Genomic DNA, 21,216 nt, shown 5'->3' on the forward strand with positions numbered 1-21,216 from the left:
AGGATTTGGACTACACAAGCACTTGATATGAAAAACTTTGCAAGAACTGAAAACACAGGAAATGGACTTTCTTACTGGATTGGACAGAGTGACGATTGGTGAACGTTTGTATGGACTTTATTGTATGTGAAATTTGATCTGAGATTTTGAATACAGATTGCAATTGAATTAATAGAGTTGTCATTTGCACTAGCTTGTAGCTTTAATGTGCCATATTCGCCCTGAGGATGGATGGCGTGTTGATAGTTTACCTCACTCCACTGTCATCCCTGAGCAAGGGGAACGAATTATTGTGCTCAGGTTTGCCTTACCTTCTCAAAATGCCCCCCAAGAGAGAGGCATTGAGGCATTCTGGCGGGGACAAGCGTCTCTTCACTTCTGCGATCGTCACTTTGTATTTCGAAGTCGAGCTGAGCAGTGATAAGCGGCCAGGAACTGAGCAAAAGAGATCTGTCGGGTTAACAACACATGTGCCACCTGAGAGAGAAAGAGAGAGAGGCCATATATTAAGAGACAAAGTCAAGGGTCTGAGGGTGAAATATCTTCAGTACACATTTAAGGGAATGCTTATGCCTTGATCATTCTTGATGAAACTGCCTGTTTTGAGTGAAAAGCCTTGAGTGAATGTAAGGGGATTTTCTTAAATTGTACTTCCAATGAAATCTGTCCCCTCCTTTCTTTGAGATTTGCCTGGGAGAGGAAAAAACCCCCTCACTTCAGGGCTTTTCCTCTAGCATAGTAAACAGCTTTATTTAAGAATGAAATTCACTCTTGCGTCAACTCGTTCCATTACAAACTGCCTCGCGTCAGCTCATTCCATTACAATAGATACAGATACAGAGTTCATCCTTTACAGGGAAATCTGACAAAAATTACAGGCTTCAGTAACTCGAAGGGCAACCTAAATCCCGTTCCCAGACATAATTCACTCCATGCCTCCTGCCCGGTCTGCAGAACATTTCAAATTCCTGGGAAGGGCATAAAAGGAAAACATTCATTCCACAACTTACATTCTCGATAAAAAATTGTAGTTGCCTGACATTCAGGGGCGTTAATTAACAGATTAGGGGCAAGAGTGAGAGGAAGGACAGGGACATCATGAATCTAGAAAACCAATTCAGAACATTATCTATTTCATGCTCAAAAATTAAAACTATGTGAGGATTGTTGTTGCTGTTCAGTCGCCCAGTCGAGTCCGACTGTTTGCAACCCCATGGACCAAGTCACGCCAGGCCCTCCTGTCTTCCACCATCCTTCGAAGTCTGCTCAAATTCGTGTTTGTTACATCAGTAACACTGTCCAGCCATCTCATCTTTTGCCATCCCCTTCTTCGTTTGCCTTCTGTCTTTCCCAGCATCAGGATCTTCTCCAGAGAGTGCTCCCTTCTCATTTGGTGGCCAAAGTATTTCAGCTTTAGCTTCAGCATCTGACCTTGCAGGGAACAGTCAGGGTTGATTTCCCTTAGGACTGACTGATTGGATCATCTTGTGAGGATAGTGAATCTTTAAACAGTATTTGAATAAGGAGCTAAATTTCTCCAACAGTGAATCCTTTTCTCTCCAGATAGACTGGGGGGGGGGGGGGCGGGGGGGGGAAGGCTATACTAGAACAAGCAAAGTTTCCCTAACAAGAATAGCTAATATTTGATGCTATTGGAGGGGAGATAGTAGTAGGATGAAGCAAACCTGAAGACTACCCTCAACAGTGGTTGATTTGACACTTGCTTATTATCAGGGAATCCCCCTTCCTTCCTTCCTTCCTCCTTCCTTCCTCTTCCTTCCTTCCTTCTTCCTTCTTCCTTCCTTCCTTCCTTCCTTCCTTCCTTCCTTCCTCCCTCCCTCCCTCCCTCCCTCTCTTTTTCTTTCTCCCCTCCCTTCCTCCCTCCCTCCCTCCCTCCCTTTCTTTCTTTCTTTCTTTCTTTCTTTCTTTCTTTCTCCTTTCCATCCTCCCTCCCTTTCTTTCTTTCTTTCTTTCTTTCTTTCTTTCTTTCTTTCCTTTCTTTCTTTCTTTCTTTCTTTCTTTCTTTTCTTTCCTTTCTTTCTTTCTCTCTCTCTCTCTCTCCCTCCCTCCCTCCCTCCCTCCCTCCCTCCCTCCTTCCTTCCTTCCTTCCTTCCTTCCTTCCTTCCTTCCTTCCTTCCTTCCTTCCTTCCTTCCTTCCTTCCTTCCTCTCCTTCCTTCCTTCCTTCCTCCCTATTTTAATCACCCCTCCCCAAACCCTCCCCACACACAACCAGGGCTCCGGGTTCTGTACAGCATAGCAATTCATAATACAGGAGTAAAGAAAAAACAAAAATGAATAAAAACAGAATAGCTAAGCTAAAAAGAGGGTGTCAGAATTACTGCCTCGTGGGAAAAAGCCGGGAGTGGGCGGGAACACCAGTAGGATGCAACTGTCGCTGTCCTGATTCCAACGCCTGGTGAAATATCTCTGCATTACAAGCCCTGGAGAACTGTAATAAGTCCCACAGAGCATGGACAATGATTCAGCAGAGTGTTCTCCAGGTTGGAGCCAGGGTGGAGAATGCCCTGGCTTTAGTTGAGGACAGCCAGACCTCTCTTAGTCCAGGAAGCAGCAGTAGATTCTGATCTACAAGCACAGTGCTCTTCTGAGGGTATACCAGAACGTGCAGTCCAAAGGATACATGGGTTCATGAAGGACTCATTTGACTGACCTCGGAAATGGAAGGCTGAGTCAACCTCGAGCTGGCTACTTGAAAACCCAGCTTCCACCGGGATCGAACTCAGGTCGTGAGCAGCGCTTAAGGACTGCAGTGCTGCAGCTTTACTGCTCTGTGCCGTGGGGGCTCTTCGTACCTCAAAAAGGACATTGCAAAAGAGAAAGGATGCAGGTCTAGACGGACCCTCACTGGTCTGATCCAGCAGGGCTCTTCTGATGTTCTTATGAAGGCCTCAGCCTCTCTGCCCTGTAGCTGGCCCTCCAGAGGAACTGGTTAGCCACTGTGGGAGACAGGTTGCTTGACTAGATGCACCACTGATGTGATCTAGCAGGGCTCTTCTGATGTTCTTATGAAGGCCTCAGCCTCTATACACTGTTGTTGGCCCTCCAGAAGAACTGGTTGGCCACTGTGTGAGACTGGAGGCTGGACTAGATGGACCACTGGCCTGATCCAGCAGGGCTGTTCTGATGTTCTTATGAAGGCCTCAGCCTCTCTGCCCTGTTGCTGGCCCTCCAGAGGAACTGGTTGGCCACTGTGTGAGACAGGAGGCTGGACTAGATGGACCCTCACTGGTCTGATCCAGCAGGGCTCTTCTGCTGCTCTTACGAAGGCCTCAGCCTCTCTGCCCTGTTGTTGGCCCTCCAGAGGAACTGGCTGGCCACTGTATGAGGCAGGATGCTGGACTAGATGGAACACTGGTCTGATCCAGCAGGGCTCTTCCGATGTCCTTATGAAGGCCTCGGCCCTCTCTGCCCTGTTGCTGGCCCTCCAGAAGAACTGGTTGGCCACTGTGTGAGACAGGTTGCTGGACTAGATGGACCCTCACTGGTCTGATCCAGCAGGGCTCTTCTGCTGTTCTTATGAAGGCCTCGGCCTCTCTGCGCTGTTGTTGGCCCTCCAGAGGAACTGGTTGGCCACTGTGTGAGGCAGGATGCTGGACTAGATGGATCACTGGCCTGATCCAGCAGGGCTCTTCTTAGGATGTAATTTTCTAAGTCAAGCCAACAGTAGCCATTACAAAAATGTGAGGAATGGGGAGGAATGTATCCACTGATAGCCAAAAATAACCAGATCTTTAGAAGTCAAGAGAGAAACCATTGCTAAGGATCTTAAAGGAGGAAGTAATGCTACACCATGTCTCACTGGTGTAGAAATCAAACATGTCAGCCACTGACTAGGGCATTGATGCTCTGAGACATATTAACTACCCATTCAGAGACTCACTATTGTTCCAGTAGGTGAGAACCAGTGTGGAAAAGAAGATACATTGGCCAGTCTCGCTGTATGTCTTACAAGTATGCTCAGTGTTTAATTAGCTGCTCTTGGTAGACACACTGAGGGATGAACAGAAGAACATAAGGGAAGCCATGTTGGATCAGGCCAATGGCCCATCCAGTACAACACTCTGTGTCACGTAAGAGAAGCCATGTTGGATCAGGCCAGTGGCCCATCCAGTCCAACACTCTGTGTCACACAGTGACCAAAAAACCCAGGTGCCATCAGGAGATCCATCAGTGGGGCCAGGACACTAGAAGATCGCCCACTGTTCCCCCCTCAAAGCACCAGGAATACAGAGCATCACTGCCCCAGACATAAGAGCATAAGAGAAGTCATGTTGGATCAGGCCAATGGCCCATCCAGTCCAACACTCTGTGTCACACAGTGGCCCCAAAAACAGGTGCCATCAAGAGGTCCACCAGCGGGGCCAGATGGATGGAGGCCTTTGGGGGCAAATATACCGTCTTTGTAGCATACCATGTTTGTACACTAAAAAGCAGCCATCTCCACTCCTGCTAATATCTGATATAGGGAGCTTTGTCTCTTGAAAGTTTATACACCCCCCCCCCCCAAAAAAAAGCCTTGTTGGTCTTTAAAATGCTTTGGGACTCAAATCTTGTTCACCTCCTCCATTTAGTTATTCGCTTGTTTAATTTATTGAAAACATTTCTACACCACTTCTCCACTACACAACTCCTGAGGTGGTGTATAATCAGGAAAAATCAACAGTAGAAACCGAATACCATCAAAGAACACCAATCAAACAATGAAGCCATAAAACTGACCACGGGTAAAACCAGACTCAGAAACAGCTCTGCCCACAACAGTTATATAATCATGGCATGCCCTAAAGCATGGCCTTTTTTTGAGCAGGAACTCAGCATATTAAGCCCCTCTCTAATGTAGCCAATCCTCCTGGAGCTTACAGTAGGCCCTGTATGAAGAGTCCTGTAAGCTCTGAGAGGATTGGCTACATCAGGGATATATGGCCTAATATGCAAAGGAGATCCCCCTGATGTAGCCAATCCTCCTGGAGCTTAAGTAGGCCCTGTACTAAGAGCCTTGTAAGCTCTTGGAGGATTGGATACATCAGGGGTGTGTGGCTTAATAGACAAAGGAGTTCCTGCTATTAAAAAAGCCCTGGGTATGATAGAACTCCACCTTGACATATGAGCATGAGGAGAGCCATGATGGATCATAGTGGTCCATCTAGTCCAGCTTCCTGTTTCAAACAGCAGATCAAATTTTTGCCCTGGAGAGTCAAGCAAGCTGGGCAAAGAGGCCAAGGTCTTCCCTTGGTCGTGCCTTCTAGAAGTGAATTTCAGAGGCCTGCTGCCACTGTAGATGGAGGCTCCCTTCAGTCACCATGGATAGTAGCCATCGATGGACTTCTCCTCCATGAATCTGCTCAGGCCTTTTTTTTGTAGCAGGAACTCCTTTGCATGTTAGGTCACACACTTCTGATGTGGCCAGTTGTCCTGGAGCTTTCAGTAGGCTCTGTACGAAGAGCCTTGTCAGCTCTTGGAGGATTGGCTACATCAGGGGTGTGTGGCCTAATATGCAAAGGAGTTCCTGCTACAAAAAAAGCCCTGAATCTGCCTACTCCCATTTGAAAGCTATCTGTGCACACGGCCACCACCAGTGTTCCCTCTAAGCTGAGTTAGGGTGAGCTAGCTCACAGATTTTTAGCCTCTGGCTCACATATTTTTGTCTTAGCTCAGGAAGGATGGCCTCAGAACAAACTCAATTATGCAGTAACCAAATTGTTCACTCACAGGCTCAATGCCAGTAGCTCACAATGTAGAATTTTTGATCACAAGACTCCATAGCTTAGAGGGCTTATTGGCCACTGTTGGGGGTAAATTCCATAGTTTAATTGCTTCTCGAGTAAAGAAGTATTGCCTGTGCTGAACGTATCTCCCAACAACTTCATTGGGTATCCCTTAGTTGCAGTATTAGGGGAGATGGAGAAAAAGCTCTCTGTTGCTTTTGCTTCTATCTTATACTTATAAACAGGTAAAGATAATCCCCTGTGCAAACACCAGTTGTTTCCGACTCTGGGGTGACGTCGCATCACGACGTTTTCACAGCAGACTTTTTATGGGGTGGTTTGCCATTGCCTTCCCCAGTCATCTACACTTCCCCCCCCCAGCAAGCTGGGGACTCATTTTATCGACCTCGGAAGGATGGAAGGCTGAGTCAACCTGGAGCCAGCTACCTGAATCCAGCTTCTGCCGGGATCGAACTCAGGTCGTGAGCAGAGCTTAGGACTGCAGTACTGCAGCTTTAACACTCTGCGCCACAGGGCTTACAAGGCTCTTAGTACAGAGCCTACTGTAAGCTCCAGGAGGATTGGCTACATAAGCAGGCCCGTAGCTATGGGGAGGGCCCAGGGGGGAAGGCCAATCTATTCAAACCCCCTACCCTCTTTAGGGCCCCTCTATTTGGTACCAGGATTCGAGGAAAATGGGAGGGAGGGAGAACCACTGCCTGCAGACATTTTCACTGCTCGAAAGCTAAGGGGGAATTGCAGGGCGCTTAACCCTCAAGGCCCGAGCTCTCCCAGGGCCCGGGCCAGCTGCCTTTGGGAGAAACCCACCACAGAAGAAGCTGCCCACAGCCCATGTGGCTGGGGGCAGCTTTGCAAGAGGAGCTGCTGCACTCCTCTTCCCAAAAGCCATCCCGACCCCAGAGCTGAGGATGGAGAATGAAACGTCGGCTGCCTGAAGCACCGAGAAAAGGTTGGCGGTGACCTCTTTCTTCTGCTTGGGTCTAAATGGTCTTCTTACTGGATCTTTGATGGAGGCAGGCAAGCGAGAAGGGGGTCACACTCGCCCCCTCCCTCCCAAGGCATTTTGAACCCAAGAGGTGCCTGCCTGCTGTGTGGATTTAGGAAAACAGAAAAGCACAAGAAACAGCAACAAGAGTGAGTGAGAGAGAGAGAGAGAGTGACAGCAAGAGAGCAACAATGAGGGGGAGAACAAGAGAGGAACAGCAAGAGAGAGAGCGAGACACAGTGGCAGCAAGAGTGAGAGCAAGAGAATGACACTGAGAAAGCGAGTGAGAAAGTGACAGCGAGGGGGAGAGTGAGAAAGGGTCAGCGAGAGAGAGAGTGCAACAGCAACAGCGAGAGAGGGACAGCAAGGGGGAGAGTGAGTGAGAAAGAGAGAGACAGTGACAGTGAGAGAGCAACAACTAGGGGGAGAGAGAGACACACACACAGTGACAGCAAGAGGGAGAGCAAAAGAATGACAGTGAGAAAGCGAGCGAGAAAGCGACAGTGAGGGGGAGAGTGAGAGTGGGACAGTGAGCGAGAGAGCACAATAGCAACAGCAAGAGAGGAACAGTGAGGGAGAGAGTGAGTGAGTGAGAGAGAGAGCAACAGTGACAGCAAGGGAGAGAGCAAGAGAGCGACAGTGTATGAGAGAGAGAGCTACAGTGAGAAAGAGAGCAGGAGAGAGAGCTGGGGCCAGGCAGGCTCGCCACTGGAGGGAAGAAGCAGCCAAGCCCCCCACACCAAATTTTGAATTTCCTGGACCCCTTCACCCGAAATTTTCTGGCTATAGGCCTTACATCAGGGATGTGTGGCCTAATATGCAAAGGAATTCCTGCTACAAACGAAGCCCTGAATCGATGTAGAATCTCAGGTAGCTCTTGTTTTTGTTTACCTAGATTTCCGGTGCTGCAGACAATGGGTAAATGAGGTTAATTATACTGGAAGGCAGAATTCTTGTTTACGTTTGTCTGTAGTCAGATAAGAGACTCTCATCCAGTCTGAGCTCTTTCTGTTGCAAGGCAAGAGACAAATTAAGCCCCCCCAAATCTGCAAACGGCAAGGCAACAGCTCAATGAAATATTCATATTTCTCTTTTTTACAATCCCGGCCATATGGGCACACAAACAATTTGTGCTGAATAAATAATTGCTCCTTTAATAGCAAAACGTTGCGTTCCCATCTGTGTCGCTTTTTTCCATGCGGGTTTCATGGTGCTTAAAAAAAACCCTACTCTTAAAAACATTCAGGCTTGAAGTTGTCACCCAGAATCATCCTGCTCAAAGCAACATAGGGAGCAGAGGAATTTTTTATAGCAGGAACTCCTTTGCATATTAGGTTACAGCCCCATGATGTAGCCAGTCCTCCTTAGGTGTAATGTACCGAGTGACGAGACGTGTTGAAGGCAACATGCTTTATTAGCGAGTACATCACAAGGCGAGGCAACGCGGGCCGGGTCCCGATTATATACATACCCCGGGATAACCCTCAGTCTGGCCAGGTCCAATCCTGGCCAGTTAAACTTCCCGCCACAGATCTTGATTGGTGGAGCGTATTTGCGGAGCTACATCCGGGGACCAGTGGACTTCCACTGGTCACCTCCATAGCGTCCGCTGTGTTGTAATTTCGGGACTGAATTGCAAGGCACAACATTAGGGTTGCCAAGTCCCCTGCCTTCTCCACCCGGAAGTGACATCATCGCACTGGCAACGACTCACGTGACTGCTCTAGGCTTTTCTGGGAAAACTCTATGGTTTTCCTCGATGCTCTGGCCATTTGGGAGGGAAAAACTCTATGGTACCTATTGTACCATAGAACTTTCCCTCCCAAATGGCTAGAGCAGGGGTTGGGAACAGTGGCTCTCCAGATGTTTTTTGCCTACAACTCCCATCAGCCCCAGCCAGCATGGCCAATGGCTGGGGCTGATGGGAGTTGTAGGCAAAAAACATCTGGAGAGCCACTGTTCCCCACCCCTGGGCTAGAGCATCCAGGAAAATCATAGAGTTTTCCCAGAAATGCCCAGAGGAGCCAGCTCATGCCACTGGTGTGATGATATCACTTCCGGGTGATGTCATTGCATCGATGATGTAGGGGGAGGGTCCCACCCCCAGCCCAATGTGGGCCGGCGGGTTGGGAACCCCCGCCCGGACTGGGGGCTTGGTAGCCCTAATCCTCCTGGAGCTTCCAGGGCTCTTTGTACAGGGCCTACTGTAAGCTCCAGGAAGATTGGTTACATCAGGGAGGTGTGGCCTAATATGCAAAGGAGTTCCTGCTACAAAAAAAAAGCCCTGATAGGGAGTTAACAAAGAGTTCATGTAGGTGTACTGAATTATGGATTGTTAGAAACAACGGCCAGGATACAAATTTGGGGCCTTTGGGCACACCTTGATGACACCACCTTACCAGCAGAAAACAGCTAAGCTTGAAATGATGACTATTGAAAGTTAAAGCAGAAAGCGCCAAAGCAGGATTACAGCAGAACATCAAGACAAAAATGATGACTATGGAGGAATTGCACAAATTTAAGGCTGGCATTGAAGACATGGTAATAGTTCCAAAGTTTCTGTTCCTTAGCTCCAAGTCTGACATTTAACAGGAGTTTACAGGAGCACAGCTCCTGAACCTTTCTGAGGGATCCACCTCCTCCCACCCCACCTCCTTTGTCCACTGAATAGTAGGCACAGCTGCATAACAATCCCTGGATTAGGAGAGCGGGCAGCCAGCCAGCCAGCCACCAGGGGCTTTGCCACACCCCCTACAGCCCTCATGAACCCCTGGAGAAGCCCACGCCACCCTTTCTCCACTTCTTACGTGATTTTGGGTGGTGGTGGCTTGCTGGACTTTTGACTGGGGGGGGGGGGACAGGAGAGCCCCAGGCGAGTGAAGCCTGCTTGGGCTGGCTGGATCTCTAGCCAGTCTAAGCAGGCTTCGCTCACCCAGGGCTCTCCTTTCTTGCATCAGGTTGCTTTTGGTTGGGGGGCGTGCCAAATGCTAATGAGTTATGCTAACGAGCTCTGCCACCTATTTTTCTACAAAACGACCCCTGCTTAGCTCCATTCTCAACCAGTAGGGTGACGCGCCCAAGAAATCAAAACGAGATTGAAACTGGGGAGGGCAGCCATCAAGAGACTAGAAGAGATTCTTAAGTGTGAGATCGACTGGGTCCAGACTGGCAGCTTGGGGAGCAAGGGAAGCGTCCCAAATCAGACTGGTTCAAAATGGAGCGGCCCCACAAAGCAGAGCCGTATTAACAATTACGTCAAGTAGACATTGGCCAATAGGCCCCAATGCCTTTAGAGGCCCCGAGCTGGCTCCCCCCCTCCCGGTTTCCTCCCTGCTTGCAGCCTTCCCAGCCTGTACGTGCAGCCAGCAACTGAGCCGCTCTTTGCCCAACTTGCCTGGTGTGACTTTCTCATCTGTCCCATCTTGCTGTTGCCCAAACTGTCCACCGAAATGCTATTCAGTGTGTGTGTGTGTGTGGGGGGGGGGGTCCTGTGTCCAGAGCCGGATTAACAATTAGGCCAAGTAGGCAGTGGCCTATGGGCCCCCACGCCTTTAGGGGCCCCGGGCTGGCTTTCCCCCTGGTTTTCCTCCCAGCCTGCACACCAACTAGCAACTGAGCTGCTCTTTGCCCGGTTTGCCTGGTGTGGCTGCTGCTGGCGTTGTCGCCAAGTTTGCCTCTCTCTGCCTCTCCCCCGCAGCTTAGTAGAAGGGGCTTTTAAGAAGGTGCCTGCAGGGTACAGCTGGGGCTGTGGGCAGTGGGGCAAGCGCTCAGACTCTGAGATAATTTGCGAGGGGCCCCCCAAGGTTTTGACTGCCTAGGTCAGGGGTGTCAAATTCATCTGTTATGAGGGCTGGATCTGACATAAATGAGACCTTGAGGGACCAAGCCATGTCAGTTTGGCCATGTGTGTACCTATTTAAGATTAGGTAGCAGAGATAGAAACTTTATAAAGGATACAGGCAAACACACACACACACACACACATATTTTTAAAAACTTAAAACATGCTTAAAACGTTAGCACTCATTGGACTTAAAGGTGCTTTCTTTGTATTGCTCCCATAGGATCCAGGGAACTGGGCAAAGAAAGCTCTGGATCTTTCCTTCCATCCCCAGGGACTGGGGTGGGTGGGAAACCTCAGTCAACAGAAGGAAGAGAGTTCTGGCTGAGTAGCTCTGCTGTGAGATTGAGAGAGCCTGGCAAAGTAAGCTGTCCCTCCCCCCTCCCACCCCAAGGGAGGAGCCTCAGCCAATGGAGAGAATAGATGTTTTGCTCTGTAGCTCCTGTGCAATTGAGCAAGCCTGGCAAAGCAAGCTTTGCAGCAAGTGATGCAGAAAGAAGCAAGAGAGAGGGAGAAGGAAGCAGATGACAGCCAGTTGCTCGAGGGCCCGATAGAAACCCTCCGAGGGCCGGATTTGGCCCCAAAAATGCATGTTTGACACCCCTGGCCTAGGGGCCTCCACAGAAGCTGGTTCAGGTAGCTGGCTCGAGGTTGACTCAGCCTTCCATCCTTTTGAGGTGGGCCAAATGAGTCCCCAGCTTGCTGGAGGGAAAGTGTAGACGACTGGGGAAGGCAATGGCAAACCACCACATTAAAAAGTCTGCCATGAAAACATTGTGAAAGCAACGTCACCGCAGAGTCGGAAAGGGCTGGTGCTTGCACAGGGGACTACCTGTACCTTTTACCTTTATTCCCCATTAGTATGTATAGATGTGAAATTGCTGGGATTAGCAAATTTGCAACACGTCAGTAATTATAAAGTTAACCTTGCCGAACTCATTTATTATGAGGGCTGGATCTGACATAAATGGGACTTTGGCTGGGCCATTTGTGTACCTGTTTAAGATTAGGTAGCAGAGATATAAACTTTATAAAGCATACAAACACAATTAAATATATATATTTTAAATGCTTGAAACATGCTTAAAACGTTAGCACTCATTGGTCTTAAAGGAGCTATCTTTGTATTGCTCCCATGGGATCCAGGGAACAGAACAAAGGGAGCTCTGGCTCTTTCCTTCCTTCCCCAGGGGACTGGGGTGGGGGAAGCAGCCTCAGCCAATAGAAGGAAGAGAGGCTTGGCTCAGAAGCTCTGCTGTATAATTGAGAGAGACTGGAAAAGCAAGCTCTGCCTCCTTGCCCCCTCCCTCCCCAAGGGAGGAGTCTCAGCTAATGGAGAAAATAGAGGTTTTCCTCTGTAGTTCCTGTGCAATTGAGCAAGCCTGGCAAAGAAGAAGAAGAAGATATTGGATTTATATCCCGCCCTCCACTCCGAAGAGTCTCAGAGTGGCTCACAATCTCCTTTACCTTCCTCCCCCACAACAGACACCCTGTGAGGTGGGTGGGGCTGGAGAGGGCTCTCACAGCAGCTGCCCTTTCGAGGACAACCTCTGCGGAAGCCCTCTGGGGGCACCAAATTGGGTGCCCCCTCATGTGACTCAGTGATATTATCAGTGCAGGGAGGAGGGGGGGGGGCTGCCAGAAATTAGCCTTGCCTAAGGTGCCGGGCAGTCTAGGGGTAGCCCTGAACCTAGCCATACCAAAGTGCTTAGGATAAAGCTACTTGGCATCTACATCGCACGGGGCCATCCTTTTTAACTGGCTGGGCCAGACCTTTATCAGTGTCGGGAGTGTGGGATCCAGGTGAGATCGGGCAAGGTGTGAACAGGCCTCAGGTTCAGCAGGAGGTCACCGGAGCACAGCTCCTGAACCTTTATGAGGGTTCCCCTCCTCCTCTACACCTACCTTGCCCATTGAATAGTAGATGCAGCTGTATAACAATCCCTGGATTAGGAGAGCAGGCAGCCAGCCCGTCACCAGGGGCTTTGCCATGCCCCCAGCAGCCCTCATTAACCCCTGGAGAAGCCCGCGCCACTCTTTCTCCCCTTCTTTTGTGATGGGTGGGTTGCTGGCCTTTTGACTAGGGGGTGGCAGCCCAGAAGTGCTCCAGGCAAGTGAGACTTGCTTGGGCTGGCTGGATCTCTAGGCAGCCCAAGCAGGCCTCGCTTGCCCGGGGCTCTCCTTTCTTGCATCAGGTTGCTTTTGTTTTGGGGGCAGGGCAGAATATGCTAATGAGTTATGTAATGAGCTCCAGAACCTATTTTTCTTTCTTTTTCCCCCCCAAGAATTTTTCTTTATTATGAAGAAAAACAAAAAGGACAACAAAACAACACAACATTGCAACATAAAATAACAATCATAACAATAATATTACTAATAACAATCATACAGCAAACTAATATACACCAAATTAACATCTCTCCAAGATCCCCGATCATACAAGGAGCATTTGGGGTCATCAATTTACAAGCTCTGTTGCTCCAAGTCTACACCTTTTTCTTTCACCCAGAGACAGACTGGATTCCACGTCTCACAACATTTCTGCATATTACCCTCTCGTAATCTTGTAGTCAAGATATCCATCTCTGCGGCTTCTAATAATTTTGCAATAAATTCCTCTCTATTTGGAATTAAGGATGTCTTCCAGTACTTAGCATAGAAGATTCTGGCTATAGTAACAATATGTACAGTAATAATAATTTACTGTTAGATTTAGAGAGATTATTTCTACAGATGCTTAAAAGGTACAATTCTGGCACATGGGGTAAATTAATTTTAAGGATTTTTTTTATCCATGTACTAATCAAAACCCAGTATTTTTTAGCATAGTCGCATTGCCACCATATGTGGTACATGGATCCTTTAGTTTTTTTACACTTCCAGGATTTGTTGGAATAGTCGGGATATATCTTAGCCAAACGTACTGGGGTAAGATACCAGCGATATGCCATTTTATACAAATTCTCTTTATAGACCGTAGATCTTGTCAGTTTAAGGGCGGAATATGCTAATGAGCTCCACCACCAGTTTTTCTACAAAACGACCCCTGGATGTGAATACCACAATCGGTCTGTTTTCAGCACAGGTGAATGCTCTGACAACTTGCGGGCATGGAAGGTGCTCCGATTGCCGGGGATGCAGCAGCCCACAAGTGGCAAAGGCCCAAAAGCTCCACAGAAGTGGGTTTCGGTGCAGCCTACCTGGGCGACCACCCCCTATTGTGCACCATGGGACTACCCTTCTGCTCCAAGACTCCTAGAGTCAAGCTACGCAGCCCCTGAACGAGACGACGATCGCGATTCATTTCCGCTCTGCTGCAATCGCAACCCTAAAGACATTTTTCCTGGAAGTCAGGAAAGGAAAAGTCCCCTGTGTGAGCCTCAGTCGTTTCCGACTCTGGGGTGACGTTGCTTTCACAATGTTTTCATGGCAGACTTTTTACGGGGTGGTTTGCCCTTGCCTTCCCCAGTCATCTACGCTTTCCCCTCAGCAAGCTGGGGACTCCTTTGACCGACCTCGGAAGGATGGAAGGCTGAGTCAACGCTGAGCCAGCTACCTGAACCCAGCTTCCTCCGGGATCAAACTCAGGTCGTGAGCAGAGCTTGGAATGCAGTACTGCAGCTTATCACTCTGCGCCGCAGGGCTCTTCACGTTGATATACTAAAAAAGGTAAAGGTAAAGGTAAATTCCTGGCTTACAAGCTTAAAGGTAAAAGGTAAAGGTAGTCCCCTGTGCAAGCACCAGTCATTTTTGACTCGGGGGTGATGTCGCATTACGTTTTCACAGCAGATTTTTTACGAGGTGGTTTGCCATTGCCTTCCCCAGTCATCTACACTTTCCCCCCAGCAAGCTGGGGACTCATTTTACCGACCTCGGAAGGATGGAAACCTGAGTCAACCTCGAGCCGGCTACCTGAAAACCCAGCTTCCGCCGGGGATCGAACTCAGGTCGCGAGCAGAGAGTTCAGACCACAGTACCGCAGCTTTACCGCTCTGCGCCACGGGGCCCAGTCTCCTGGAAGTCAAGCCCGCTGAATAACATGGGACCAATGTTCCCTCTAAGCTGAGTGAGTGTGAGCGAGCTCACAGATTTTTAGCCTCCAGCTCACGCATTGTTGTCTTCGCTCAGGCAAAAGGGCCCCGGAGCAAACTAATTTACGCAGTTGAACAAAGCCCACGAAAGCTGACGTTCTGAATAAGACTCGGCTGGCCTTCAAGGTGACGCTTGGCTCCTGCTTTGTTCAACTGCTTCAGACCAACACGGCTGCCCGCTTGGGTCTCATTCATGCAGGAGTTCACGACTTTATTGCCGGTGGCTCACAAAGTGGAATTTTTGCTCCCAAGGCTCTGCAGCTTAGAGGGAACACTGCATGGGATTCCCTCATGGGACTCAACAAGTCGAGCTGGACTCAACAAGCACAGCGCTGGTCCGAGGGCACGTGGTGCCCTAGGCAGACCACTGGTCTGCCGCCCCCCTCCACAGCCCCCCCCCCATGGCGGTGCCCTCCCCTGCACCTCCTCCTCCCTCCCTTCCCCACCCCAGGTCTATTTTAATGCCGAGAAGGGCTATCACGTGCGGCTCCCAGGCTATCTGAAGGCCGCTGCCTTGCTGATCAGCTGATCGGTGGGTAAAACCATGCTGCGTCCTCACTCAAGGCCCAGGCAGGCAAGCAGCCGAACTAACGAACCGCGTCCGCCGCTGCTCCCACCTCCCCACGTCCTGGATGATTCGTTAGGGCTGGTTGGGCTGGGCCAGGCCACGTGCGTCCCTGTTTCAGATTAGGTAGCAGAGATCTGAACGTTTTAAAAGGACGCAGACAAACACAACTTAATGTTTGTTTTATTTTTTTAAAAAAAAAACAACCTTAAAATAAAAACAAGCTTCAAATCTTAGCACTCGTCGGTCTTAAAGGTGCTGTCTGTGTCTCTCTCCCGTGGGATCCAGGGAACTGGGCAAAGGCAGCTCTGGCTCTTTCCCTCCCTCCTCAGGGGACCAGGAGGGGGGAAGAGCCTCAGCCAATGGAGAAAATTGTGGTTTTGCTCTGTAGCTCCTGCGCGATTGAGCAAGCCTGGCAAACCAAGTTGAGATGCTGAAGGAAGCTAGAGAGAGGGAGAAGGAAGCAGGCAAGAGCCACTGAAAAAGGATATTAAAGCACTGGGAAAAGTGCAGAAAAGGGCAACTAGAATGATTAAAGGTTTGGAACACTTTGCCTATGAAGAAAGGTTAAAACGCTTGGGGCTCTTTAGCTTGGAGAAAGGTCGACTGCGGGGTGACATGATCGAGGTTGACAAGATTATGCACGGGATGGAGAAAGTAGAGAAAGAAGTCCTTTTCTCCCTTTCTCACAATACAAGAACTCGTGGGCATTCGATGAAATTGCTGAGCAGTCGCGTTAAAACGGATAAAAGGAGCTACTTCTTCACCCAAAGGGTGATTAACATGTGGAACTCACTGCCGCAGGAGGTGGTGGCGGCTACCAGCATAGCCTGCTTTAAGAGGGGATTGGATAAAAATATGGAGCAGAGGTCCATCAGTGGCTATTAGCCACAGTGTGTGTGTGTGTGCGTATATACCGAGTGTTGGACTAGATGGGCCATTGGCCTGATCCAACATGGCTTCTCTTATGTTCTTATGATCATTTGCTTGGGGGCCTGATAGGAGTCCCGGGGGAGGGGGCCTCATTCGGCCCCTGGGCCTCATGTTTGACACCCCTGTTCTTGGTGGTTGTCTTAACCAAAACAGTTACCCCCCACCCCCAGTCTCTTAAACACTAGGCAAGCCCTGCGGGTTACAGCCGGGGCCATCTCCTTCTTTTCTTTTTCTCCCCACCCCCCTTCCCGCTCCCGCAGTTATTGTCGTGGCTCCATTTGAAACCGCCTCGGATGGAGCTATTAATTAAACAAAAGCATTAGAGGCTTTTAAATGGGACTCAAATTGCTTTCTGGAAGGAAAAAAAAGGAGGGAGGGAGAGAGAGATCAGCGTTAATGACGACGCATTAAGTGCAAATTATACGTATTATAGGATTATCCAGATCTGGGCGGATAAGGACTGGAGAGCGGGGGAGGGAATTGGACTTGCAGGGGCGGGCGCGGGGATTGGACGCCGGACGGATTGACAAGAAGGGAAGACGCGGTGCGCTCCGCGGCCGCAGAGGCGGAAAGAGCGCAGCTTGGAACACTGGAACCCTGAACCCCGCGCAGGGCCCTGCGCTCCCGGCGCACTCAAAGGCGCCTCACCAGCGCCTCGGGTTGGGGGGATTCAACTCGCCGCCAGTCGAGTTTCCAAGGCAAGAGAGACCAACAAAAAGTGGCCCGCCCTTCCTGCCTCAGGGGTGGCCAAACTGCTGCTGGAGAGCCAAGCCCCCCACCGCCCCGTTGGCTAGCTTGGAGAAGGCGGTTCTGCCGTTAAAATACATCTCCAATGCGAGCTAGCCAGCAGTGGGCAGAAGGCATTTGAAGTTAAAATTGCTTTCTTTCTAACTCTCTCTCTTCCCCTCCCGCCATCTATTTTCCTTCCTTCCTTCCCTCAAGCATCATGTTTTGTGACTCTCAAACACCTTCCTCCCTCCCTTTTCCTTTCTTCCTTCCTTCTTCCTCCCTCCCTCCCTTTTCCTTCCTTCCCTTCTTCCTCCCTCCCTTTTCCTTCCTTCCTTCCTTCCTTCCTTCCTTCCTTCCTTCCTTCCTTCCTTCCTTCCTTCCTTCCTTCCTTCCTTCCCTTCTTCCTCTCTCCCTTTTCCTTCCTTCCTTCCCTTCTTCCTCTCTCCCTTTTCCTTCCTTTCTTCCTTCCTCCCTCCCTTTCCTTCCTTCCTCCCTTCCTCCCTCCCTTTCCTTCCTTCCTTCCTTCCTTCCTTCCTTCCTTCCTTCCTTCCTTCCTTCCTTCCTTCCTTCCTTCCTTCCCTCCCTCCTTCCCTCCTTCCTTCCTTCCTTCCTTCCTTCCTTCCTTCCTTCCTTCCTTCCTTCCTTCCTTCCTTCCTTCCTTCCTTCCAACATCTGGAGGTCATGTCTTACTGCTCTGGATCATCTGACCTTTATTCTAGGTGGCTCTAACCTTCAGCAAGTCTGGCCACCCTGCCGTGCTGCTGCGTAGCCTCCCCCCCACTTTCCCCGGACTTCTTTGGTGGTCCCCTCTCCCAGACCTGTTGAGATTGGGCTAGCCTGGGCCACCTAGGTCAAAAGGCAGCAAGGCAGTCCCCTGTGCAAGCCCCAGCCATTTCCGAATCTGGGGTGACGTCGCATCACGTTTTCATGGTAGGCTTTTTTTTTACAGGGTGCTTTGCCGTCGCAAGAGGAGCCAACGAAAGAAGGGATCAAAACGAACATGGAGGCAAAGGGAGTGCCGTGAGCAGAGAGGGAAGAGAGAGAAATACACAGGAACATATACGTGAGCTGCCTTGTGCTGAATCAGACCACACCGAGGCTAGTACTCTCTACTCACACTCCAGGTTTCCAAGGCCAAGTCTTTCACATGACCTGCTCCTCTAGACCAGGGGTGTCAAACTCATTTGTTATGAGGGCTGGATCTGATATAAAGGAGGCCATGCCGGCCGGGCTATGTGTGTACCTATTTAAGATTAGATAGCAGAGATATAAACTTTTTAAAGGACACAGACAAACACGACATAAAAAAAAAACCCCACACCTTAAAAGAAAACATGCTTAAAGCATTAACGCTTGTTGGTCTTAAAGGTGATTTCTTTGTATTTCTCCCAGGGGATCCAGGGAACTGGGCAAAGGAAGTTCCGGCTCTTTCCCTCCCTCCCCAAGGGACCAGCAGGGGGAGGAGCCTCAACCAATGGAGAAAATTGAGGTGTTGCTGTGTAGCTCCTGTGCGATTGAGCAAGCCTTGTAAAGCAAGCTGTGATGAAGAAAGAAGCAAGAGAGAGGGAGAAGGAAGCAGACAAGAGCCAGTTGCTCAGGGGCCTGATAGGAGCCCTCCGGGGGCCTGATCCAGCCCCCGGGCCACATGTTTGACACCCCTGCTCTAGACTCTTTCAAACTGGAGAAGCTGGGCATTGAACCCGGGTCCTTCTGCGTGCCAAGGTGGTGCTCCTCCTCTGAGCCAGGATCCCTTCTCTAGGGCTGTGATCACACACACTGAATAATGCACTTTCAATCCGCTTTCAGTGCGCTTTACAACCGGATTTTACTGGGTGCGCTGGCCACATCCTGTCAGAAAGAGCATTGGAAATGGATAGAAAGTGCTTTTTTTAATGTACATGATCACAAACGCTAGAAATCCCCTCCTGGCTATATCGTTGTTGTTGCATACTGGCTCTAAAATGTTGGGATTTAAATGTAGAGGAGGAAGAGGAGAAGAAGAGGGGGAGGAGGAAGAAGAAGACTGCAGATTTATACCCCACCATTCTCTCTGAATCAGAGTCTCAAAGTGGCTTACAATCTCCTATATCTTTCTCCCCCACAACAGACAGCCTGTGAGGTGGGTGGGGCTGGAGAGGGCTCTCACAGCAGTTGCCCTTTCAAGGACAACCTCTGCCAGAGCTATGGCTGACCCAAGGCCATTCCAGCAGGTGCAAGTGGAGGAGTGGGGAATCAAACCTGGTTCTCCCGGGTAAGAGTCCGCTCACTTAACCACTAGGGCTGACCCAAGGCCATTCCAGCAGTTGCAAGTGGAGGAGTGGGGGATCAAACCCAGTCCTCCCAGATAAAAGTCCACACACTTAACCACTACACGCAATTGACCGCTAAACAAAGACGGTTTGAAGGAAATGAAAAGTTGAAGTCGACCAGAGCTTAGGGTATGACTGGAAGTGCTATCGAACAGCCTCTGTAAATTCGTGTAAATGGATTTAGACTGAAGCGACACTGAGTAGGATTCTTTGCAGAGGGTTTAGACTGGAGTGACTCTGAGCTGAATTAATTTCTCAGGGTTTATACTGGAGTGACTCTGAGCTGGATTCATTTCAAGGGGCTTAGAAGAGATGAAGACTGTAGATTTATACCCCACGCTTCTCTCTGAATCGGAGACTCAGAGCGGCTTACAATCTTTTATATCTTCTCCCCCCCCACAACAGACACCCTGTGACGTGGGTGGGGCTGAGAGGGCTCTCACAGCAGTTGGCCTTTCAAGGACAACTCCTACGAGAGCTCTGGCTGACCCAAGGCCTTTCCAGCAGCTGCAAGTGGAGGAGTGGGGAATCAAACCCGGTTTTCCCAGAGAAGAGTCCGCACACTTAACCACTACACCAAACTGGCTTTCAATAGGATGAACAGAAAAGGTTTTGAGTCCAGTGACACCTTTAAGACCAACAAAGTTTTAAACGCTCTTCTGCTTGGATTGCAATTGGAGTGGGAGAAAAGCTCAGTTTTCACTGAATGCTCAGTCAGTCAGCCATTCTTTATTACAGTCGTTTGACCAATCGTATCACACATTTACGCATTACAAATTCAAGGCATATAATAAATTGATAAAATGATTTAAAATTAAGATCTAATTGGAGACCTAAAGATCACCAAACAGAACCTACTTGGAGGTCTTGGAGACCTAAAGATCACCAAACAGAACCTACCTACTCAATGAGAAATCAGTGAGCAATCAATGAGTAATCATTAAGAACATAAGAACATAAGAGAAGCCATGCTGGATCAGGCCAACGGCCCATCAAGTCCAACACTCTGTGTCACACAGTGGCAAAAAATGTTATATACACACATACACTGTGGCTAATAGCCACTGATGGACCTGTGCTCCATATTTTTATCTAAACCCCTCTTGAAGGTGGCTATACTTGTGGCCGCCACCACCTCCTGTGGCAGTGAATTCCACATGTTAATCACCCTTTGGGTGAAGAAGTACTTCCTTTTATCCGTTTTAACCTGTCTGCTCAGCAATTTCATCGAATGCCCACGAGTTCTTGTATTGTGAGAAAGGGAGAAAAGTACTTCTTTCTCTACTTTCTCCATTCCATGCATTATCTTGTAAACCTCTATCATGTCACCCCCGCAGTCGACGTTTCTCCAAGCTAAAGAGTCCCAAGCGTTTCAACCTTTCTTCATAGGGAAAGTGCTCCAGCCCTTTAATCATTCTAGTTGCCCTTCTCTGCACCTTCTCTAAAGCTATAATATCCTTTTTGAGGTGCGGCGACCAGAACTGCACACAGTACTCCAAATGAGACCGCACCATCGATTTATACAGGGGCATTATGATACTGGCTGATTTGTTTTCAATTCCCTTCCTAATAATTCCCAGCATGGCATTGGCCTTTTTTATTGCAAACGCACACTGTCTTGACACTTTCAGTGAGTTATCTATCATGACCCCAAGATCTCTCTCTTGATCAGTCTCTGCCAGTTCACACCCCATCAACTTGTATTTGTAGCTGGGATTCTTAGCCCCAATGTGCATTACTTTGCACTTGGCCACATTGAACCGCATCTGCCACGTTGACGCCCACTCACCCAGCCTCAACAGATCCCTTTGGAGTTCCTCACAATCCTCTCTGGTTCTCACCACCCTGAACAATTTAGTGTCATCCGCAAACTTGGCCACTTCACTGCTCACTCCCAACTCTAAATCATTTATGAACAAGTTAAAGAGCATGGGACCCAGTACCGAGCCCTGTGGCACCCCACTGCTTACCGTCCTCCACTGCGAAGACTGCCCATTTATACTCACTCTCTGATA

General features: G+C 49.3%; 1 protein-coding gene across 1 annotated transcript in view; it reads right to left on the reverse strand.

Moving 5' to 3' along the window:
• The window catches only part of TFAP2D (transcription factor AP-2 delta), a 68,358-nt gene that overhangs the window by 36,264 nt on the left and 10,878 nt on the right, over nt 1-21,216 (reverse strand). The window contains 1 exon segment of the mRNA XM_060257549.1: nt 312-477. Coding sequence (XP_060113532.1) covers nt 312-477 — 166 coding nt within the window.

The sequence above is a fragment of the Heteronotia binoei genome, chromosome 1, assembly GCF_032191835.1.
Source record: "Heteronotia binoei isolate CCM8104 ecotype False Entrance Well chromosome 1, APGP_CSIRO_Hbin_v1, whole genome shotgun sequence".
Classification (NCBI taxonomy): domain Eukaryota; kingdom Metazoa; phylum Chordata; class Lepidosauria; order Squamata; family Gekkonidae; genus Heteronotia; species Heteronotia binoei.